Source organism: Nematolebias whitei, chromosome 15 (assembly GCF_014905685.2).
Source record: "Nematolebias whitei isolate Nwh7 chromosome 15, NemWhi1, whole genome shotgun sequence".
Lineage (NCBI taxonomy): Eukaryota > Metazoa > Chordata > Actinopteri > Cyprinodontiformes > Rivulidae > Nematolebias > Nematolebias whitei.
In genome coordinates, this window is record NC_056512.1 from 24984796 (window position 1) to 24993189 (window position 8394).

Below are 8394 nucleotides of genomic sequence, written 5' to 3' on the forward strand. Positions count from 1 at the left end.
AAAGAAATCGTCCATCGTTAAACAGGGGTGGAGGCCTCCGGGTTCAATTGTCCCCCTCTTACAATGCTGTGATTGCTAGTATCACTCAGCCCTCTGTGAACAGTAAACAGCCATCAGTGTGCTAATGATCCATTGTTATGCTGATGGTCCTTCTTGAGCATGTGATCAGCTGGTTTTGGTTGTCAGCAGCAAACTGGTTGATCCACCCTGAGACGGTGCTATTTAAGAGACTGAGCTGAAAACAGCACCTCAGACTGAGGAAGTCTCTCGGATGAGAGACGAAACGTTTCTAGATTTTTTTGTTGATTTGCTTTGTTTTGTTTTTTTGAATGTCCAGAGGACCAGATTTAACTTTTTTAGAACAATATACAGTACACACACATCGGAGATTTGTGTGTACTGTATATTCTAAAAAAGTTGTCAGGCCCTCTGGATATTCAAAAAACAGCAACAATAAATAAATAAAATCGTAGAAACGTTTTATCTTTCATCCGAAAGGCTTCTTGAGTCTGACGAGCTGTATTCAGCTCAGTTATAAACAGCACCTTCTCATAGTTGATCAACCAGTTTGTTGTTGACGCTTAAAACTAGTTGTTCACATGATCAAGGAGGACCATCAGCCTAACATTGGATCGTTAGCACCCTGATGGCTGCTTGCTATCCACAGGGGGCTGAGTGATACTAGCAATAACAGCATTGTAAGAGGGGGACTGTTGAACACGGAGGCCTCCAGAGGACCTGACTTAACTTTTTTAGATTTTTCTTCCTGGATTATTGAGCATGCATCAGGATGTACTGTATATTTTTCTGTTGTTTGGTTTTATGCTGTTAATAAAGTAAAAAAAAAAAAACCTTCCTATTTAGCTTAATGTAATTCTGTTTTTTCAAATGTAATTCTGTTTTTTTCTAATGTGATTCCGGTCACTTACGCTTTGGCTTAATGTAATTCTGTTTTTTCAAATGTTGTGATTTTGTTGTTTTTGTTGTGTTTTTTCAAATGTAATTCCGTTTTTTCAAATGTTCATTTACACCTTAGGGCCACCGTACCTTCCTCAGTGATCTTTTAGTGCAGGCAGGAGGGTCAGAGGGGATAGAGGAGGGGGTTGTAGAGTTGTTGGTGGGTGTAGTTGTTGGTGTAGAGTGGGGTGTGGGTGGATGGGTTGAATGTGTGCATGGCTGCTTTTCAAATCTGCAAATTAAGCTGTTTAGCTCAACAGCCAGTCAGGGGCTCATCACAGCATGGGGGGATTCATTCAACCTTTATTTATACAGGTTAGTCTCATCAGCTATGTTTACATGGACATAAGTAATTGGATCAAACGGCTGTTCGGAATACAAACGTGTCATGTAAACACCCCGTTTGGGTTATTTTTTTGTTTATTCAGCGCAATCTGAAATGATTTTGTGGTCAGAACGATCGTGAATAACTGACCTGACTGCGCATGTGCGACCTATGTAATTTCCGCCTGGCTAATGCTAATAATATTAGCATGTTGGGGAAGCAAAACTGGTCGGTGAGCGACACAACATTTCTACTAGAAACTTTGAAAGAGCTCAAAATGATCTGTATCACCTGTAGCTCAGTCAGGGAGTGCAGCAACGTCTCCACCGTCATTAAAACCTGTCGCTAGTCCATTTTGGGTGCTCAGGTTTGTTTACGTTCATCCCGGAAGTAAACCAGAAGTAGAACGTCTTCTTCGGTGTTTTTTTTAAGGAGAGTTTACCTCTCTGCACATATCAGTACTTCTGTTCAGAACAAAGCCCGCTGCATGTAAACGCTCGTCATGAACAGATTGTGCCCATGTAGACGATACATTTGAATTATTTAATCAGAAAACATTTCAATCCGGTCAAAAAAAAATTGCGCATGTTTGCGCATAGCTATTGAGCCTCAGGGACTCATTTACAAGAGAGACCTGTTCTTTAACAAAGAATGATGACAACAGTAGACAACAATAGACAATCATACAAGAAAGCATGTAAAATGAAGAATAAATGAAGGAAAATAGTATAAAAAAACGAAATAAAAAACGACTAGATTAAAGCGATGTAGAATACTAGAATACTAAAAACAAGAACATGTCTGCATTGTTTTTTGCTGTGAACGTAGCAGTTGTTTGGATGGGCTCTTGTAGTGAGTGATGTCGTTCAGACTCCTCCAAACTGCAGCTGGGTCGTTAGCTCAGAAGCTACTTTTTAGCTTCTCGCTATAGCTTCTATTAGCTGCCCTGATCTCCTTGGTCAGTTTGTTTTTTGCCTGCTTATACAGGGCCTGCTCCCCACTGCCGTAAGCCTCTTTTTTTGGTCCGACGCAGCTTCCTCAGACATGAAGTGAACCTTGGTTTATTGTTGGATGTGCGAAAAGTCTTGGTCTGCAAACAAAAACACAAAAACTGATGTAGGACGTGACTGTTTCAGTAAATCCATCTGGGTCTGTGGCTGATGCTTCAAAAACACACCAGTCAAAGCAGGCCTGTAGTTCTTGCTTTCACTGCTCCATCCACTTCCCAACAGTCCGACCCACAGGTTTAGAAGTTTTTAATTTCTTCCTATAGTTTGGAATGAGATGAAGTAAATGCCTAATTAAATTATTGAGTCCTAACATTAAAATGATCCTCTCTTGTGGTTTATTTTTTTAGGAAATGTAAATCTGCTCATTACATCTTTTTTAACAACTTTTTAATGTCACAAGTTGAAATGTTTTATTTACTGCATCTTTTTTTTTTAAACTTAAAATTAGATTTTAATATATATTTTTTAGATAAAATTCCAGGAGGTGGCTTTAATGTAGTAAATGTGGCCTCCTGCGGTTGTTGCGATGACTAAAATAACCCATTTTTAATCAGTCGGTATCTGATGAAACAACCATATTCATCGTCTTCTGTTGATTCTTGTTCCTTCCTCATGCTTGTTTTCTGCTCTAACCTTCAGTATCCGTTGAGAGCAATTTAAGAGAGATGTCTCCACCACTTCTTTCCTCTGTTGGTTCTTCTGAAGACACGGTAAGCTTTCCTGTTTTTGTATTTTGGCTTACAGTGTATTTAGGTACTTTAGTTAATAAAAAATGAAATTTAAAAAGGGATGTGCTACAGGAGGGATGTGAAAATGGGCAAACAAACTAACTAACAACAACAGAGTTTTTACGCAGGCTCTTAAAAAATATAAATTCAATTCAATTCAAAAATACTTTATTAATCCCAGAGGGAAATTAAATGTTGTTGTAGCTCATTTTCCTTGTTTCATAAAAGAGTTGTTCTAGATGTTGATGGTTGTGGGCGGGAAGGATCTCTTGTGATGGTCCGTCTTATAGCAGATCTGAAAAAACTGGCCACAGATGTTGATCCGTTTACTTGCACTTGGTTGGCCTCCTGGGCTTCAGGATCACCTGAATGTTGGGCAGAAATCCTCCCAGGGCGATGGCCACTCCTCCCAGCAGCTTGTTGAGCTCCTCATCGCTGCGGACAGCCAACTGTAGGTGCTGATGTACGATCCTGTCCTTCAGCTGTCATGAGCCGTGTTTCCTGCTAGTTCCAGGATCTCAGTGGTCAGGCACTCGAGCACAGCTGGCAGGTAGATGAGAATGCGTCCACAGAACATCCTTTTCAACTCATTTGAAATTTAGGGCTGTAGCTGAGATATTACTTGAGCTTTTGAGATATTAATCAGCTGCTGTTGGTTGTAGAAACTGCCTTGTTGCAATGGTTACGCATCATAACAAATGTCCAAAACTAAAAAAGTTTCAGTAAAAATCCTTCCAGCTGCACAGCGTCCGATACCAGAGGAAACAATCATCCAAAAAATGTGATTTACATCCAGAAAAAGAGGAATTAAAGTTTCCAAAAGCAAAATCTCAGAATGAAAGTAACAGAGCTGCTCCAACATGCAGCCACCTTGAGCGGCGCAATTGGTCTTGAGTTAAATGGTCTTGAGTTAAATAATTTCAACTGTAAGCCTTAAAAGAATTTAATATTACCACATTTTCTATTTTAGGTCATAAAATGCAGTCAATTTCTATTTGTACATTTGCTCAGCCATCAACTTTTTTTTTTTTTGCCCTGTTTGCATTTAATTGTTGTGGTGCTGTTTGAGGATTTCATGTTATTTCGTTACGCTGTAACAAAACTAAAAGGCCCATCGTGGAGCAGTCCTGTCAAAGACTTTGATAACCATTCAGCCTTCCTTACAAAAAATAGTTTGCTCCTTAAGGTGCGTATATCCTGATGCATGCTCAATAATCCAGGTACATAAATCTAGCCAGGTTGAGTCAGGTCCTCTGGACTGGTTCTTCTTTGCTGAAATGTTTCATCTTTTATCCAAAAGACTTCTTCAGTCTGAGGAGTTGCAACAAACTCAGTCTTATAAATAGCAAATATAAAGATATGAGCTCAGCATTAAAGCTGCACTCACCCATGACCAAAGTTTCCACTTTATAATCCTTTCAAAATAAACTTTGAATAGTTTCTTCTTTTTATTTTTTTATTTTTAGAGATCCAACATTTTTCAGTCAGGTCATCTGGACAGTTTCTTTTTTTTGTGCCGAAACGTTTCGTCTTTGATCCAGAAGGCTTCATCAGTCAAGGAAACACACAACACAAAACTGATTCTTCCCCCAACAGCTTACTCCAAAGTGGAACAAACTAGTTTTGTTAGTGCTAAGATGGTCTCTTTGGAACGCCCTCTCCTCCATTGCCGGCCCTCTTCCTTGTTGACAGTCGTGTCAAACTGGTTAAAAACAACAAAGTCCATGCTCAATAATCCAGGTATACAATCCAACATTTTTCAGTCGGGTCATCTGGACTGAAAAATGTTTGATGATGATGATTGAGCATGGACTTTGTTATTTTTATAGATGTTGAACAGTAGATGTTGTTTGGAGAAAAAAAAACGATTGGAAAAAGGACAGTTCTGACATGCTGTAAGTTGGTGTGTCACTACCAAAGCCGAAATAAAGATGATCCTGAAGATGGCATCAGTCATCAGAACAGAATATTCTTGCATTCAACCTGGGAGGGTTAGTGTGAGGTGGAGCTGCATAATGTCTAAACCTAAAACAAGGAGTCAAACTCAAAAATCAATCACTGCTCTTTCATTGAAACATGTAAAAAGTTTACCCTGCTTTGATCATCTATACATGTAGGATACTTGCGTAAACAAAAAAGAAATTTCCTCAAAAATAACTAAAATGTCTGTCGAAATTTACATGATTTGTTCTAATTATTGCCTTTATTTTGTTTTGAAATGTAAAATTCAGGTGCATGTCAAGTCTATAAAAAGAGAGTTGGAGGATAATCAGGACGAAGAAAATGATGATGGGAACCCGTGTCTGCCAGAGGAACCGAAAGTTAAAAAGATGAAAGATGAGGACTCTTCAGGCCACAGTGTCACGTCATCAGATGAAGGACAGGTACTACAGCTTCTCCTCAGTAGAAATGGTGTTGACTATTTGCCTTTTTTAACCCAGACCTTCTTGGTTTTCCTTTCAAAAGGAGTTGCTTCTCTATCCTGCTCTCCCTTCGTTCCCCTTCCCTTCCGTCCTGAACATGGAAGCAGCTTCGTACAGCATGCCTCAGAAAGTAGAACTGAAGCTGGCCCTCATCAGACACCCCACTAGACTTTCTGTGCTCTGGAACGTGACGGAAAATGACCCCGCCGCACCGCCCATGGACAGTTACACGTAGGAAGACAAATTATTTAGCTAAGCACCGTCACTTTGTGATTTGTCATTTGGCTGTCATCCCACTGTTCACATCTAAGACACTTGATTGACCTTGGTATTTCTCTTAAAGATAAAGCTAACAGTACTCTCTTCTCTTCCTGCTGCAGCATCTTCCTGACTATGGAAAAGGTCAAAGGGAGCGGCACCTTTCCTAAATGGACTTCGTATGATCAGCTGAAGGCCGCCCCTCTGCCGATGGGTGCACTGATAAAAAAGTACAAGCCTGGACACAGAGTGTGTGCTGCTGTTATAGGAAAAGATAAATTTGGACGTTATGGACCGTACAGTGAAGTCGTCACAAAAACGATGCCTGACCAATTGTGAAATGGATGTCTCTTCCTTGGAGGAGTTTGGACTTTGACCAATATTGACTCTTTTTTTTATTATATTTGTTTCAACCGAGCAGCTTTTACTAATTTTTTTAGTTGTCCTGATGCATGCTCATTGATCCAGGTAGAGACTGGGTCAGTGTAAGAAGGTTAACTCCTCTGGAAGGATTCTTCTTTGCTGAAACGTTTCGTCTTTTATCCAAAAGACTTATTCAGTCTGGGACACCGCAACAAACTCAAGTCTTATGAATAGCACCTTCTCATAGTGGATCAGTCAGTTTGTTGATCCTGTTTGTTGACAAACTGGTTGACCCACTATGAGAAGGTGCTATTTATAAGACTTGAGTTTGTTAACAAGCCTTTCGAAAAAAGACGCAACGTTTCAACAAAGAATAATCCGTCCTGACTTGGCCTTGTTAGAATTATTTTAATGGATTAAACTTTTGTTCTGTTATCATGTTTTGACAGCAAAAACCGAGTAGAAGTCACATTTTGTACACTTCAAATATGAAGTATTTACTGCATGCTGACACTGCTTTTAAAGAACGTACAAACCTACAAGTGAAAATGGATTTAGTTGCGTTCAGGTCACTGATAACGGCCTCAACCACAGTGAAAGATTGATCCTGAATTAAGGTGTTCATAATACAAATAAAATGTTTTTAAATGATGAGTTTTGCTTTTGTCATTTGCTAAATAAAAAAAAAACACTTTTTACCGAGTTTATTATTTCAAATTATTTGGACTTTTTCATTATGTCTTGCACAGCAGCTGTTAATTAATAACTACAGTGCCCTGAGACAGCTACTGTTGTGACTTGGTGCTATATAAATAAACCAAATTGAATTAAATTGTTTTGTAAAAAGTAGAAAAATGTTTAAATTGAAGGGCAGATTTATCTTAAGGTAATTTATGCGCTTTTACGTCAGCAGTTAGTGTTACTGTGTGTACCACCACCACAAAAAAGAGTCTGTGTTGAATAAAAGCATGAGGATTTTTTTCTGTTTTGAAAACTGAAAAATGTGAATAAGATAAGATGGAACTTTATTGCGCAGCACGGTGACGCAACTGGTAGAGCTGCTGCCTCTCAGCGAGCAGGTCCTTGGTTCAAACCCCGGTCCAGGGGCCTTTCTGGGTGGAGTTTGCATGTTCTCTCCGTGCATGCGTGGGTTTTCTCCGGGTGCTCCGGTTTCCTCCCACAGTCCAAAAACATGCATGTTAGGCTGATTGGTAACTCTAAATTGTCCCTAGGTGTGAGTGAGAGAGTGAATGGTTGTTTGTCTCGTTTGTCTCTATGTGTCCCTGTGATGGACTTGCAACCCGTCCAGGGTGTACCCCGCCCCTCGCACAGTGATTGCTGGACATGGGCACCAGCGACCCCCGTGACCCAAAATGGAATAAGCGGGTAAAGAAAATGGATGGATGGATGGAACTTTATTGCTCACGCAGGAAATTGTGCCAGAGTTTCAGTACAAAGGAACGTACACAAGGAATTAGTTGTATGCGGGCCTAAAAAATCCGACCCGAACCCGTATCATTTTTTTCCGAGCTCGACCCGAAACCTACCAAGTAACTGATTACAGGCCCCAACCCATAAAAAAAAACTTTTTTTTTTAATTAAGCTTTTACTACTTTTGTAAGCAAATCAAGTTTGACATGATTTTAAAATGTATTTCAAAGAAAGGAAGATATAAGATTTATTGATTGTAAACAAGAGTCACCGGATTATTATATTTATTATAATGTTATAGTTCTTAACGGTCGGTGGACGCGCGCAGCTGATGATCCAAATGTGGTTGTCGGTCACGCGCGTCCGGTAACGCAGCAACAGATTTCAGTTAAGCTTCAGGTGGGTCGCTGTCAATGAGCCATCTGGACTTTTTAAAAAAAATTTTTTACCTCTTTCAACTAGTTGGTCCACGCGCGGTCAAACGTCATGTGCTTTTTGGGGTCCATCGTTAGCCACACTTGGCCATTTGACGCAATCAAAAGCCTGACACCGGCCCGCCCATCCAGCACATTATTTTGGCGCCAGGTTAGAAATGACAGCTCTACAAGGTATGACACACACAAGATATAAAAATTAATTAAAAAAAATTAACGGAGAATGTAAAAAAAATACCATCAATTACGGTCTAAAACAGGTCAGGTGCAGACAAAGTATTGTAGTACAGGATTACTTTATTGTCCTATGTGTAGAAATTCGGTAAAATGTAAATTAATTGATGAAATGTCAATTATTGATGATAACATAATTGAAATGGTAACAATAGAAATAAATAATAAAAATGATAAAAACATTATAATTAGTTGTGTATATCGACCACCTGATTCAAATATAGAATTGTT

General features: G+C 39.4%; 1 protein-coding gene across 1 annotated transcript in view; it reads left to right on the plus strand.

Annotated features, from left to right (window-relative positions):
* The window catches only part of atf7ip2 (activating transcription factor 7 interacting protein 2), a gene marked incomplete in the record, with an annotated part of 25845 nt that extends 19565 nt beyond the window's left edge, over nucleotides 1-6280 (plus strand). Inside the window, 4 exon segments of the mRNA XM_037689534.1 lie at nucleotides 2932-3002; nucleotides 5252-5404; nucleotides 5487-5674; nucleotides 5824-6280. Coding sequence (XP_037545462.1) covers nucleotides 2932-3002; nucleotides 5252-5404; nucleotides 5487-5674; nucleotides 5824-6040 — 629 coding nt within the window.
* Nucleotides 6281-8394: the final 2114 nt, after the last annotated feature.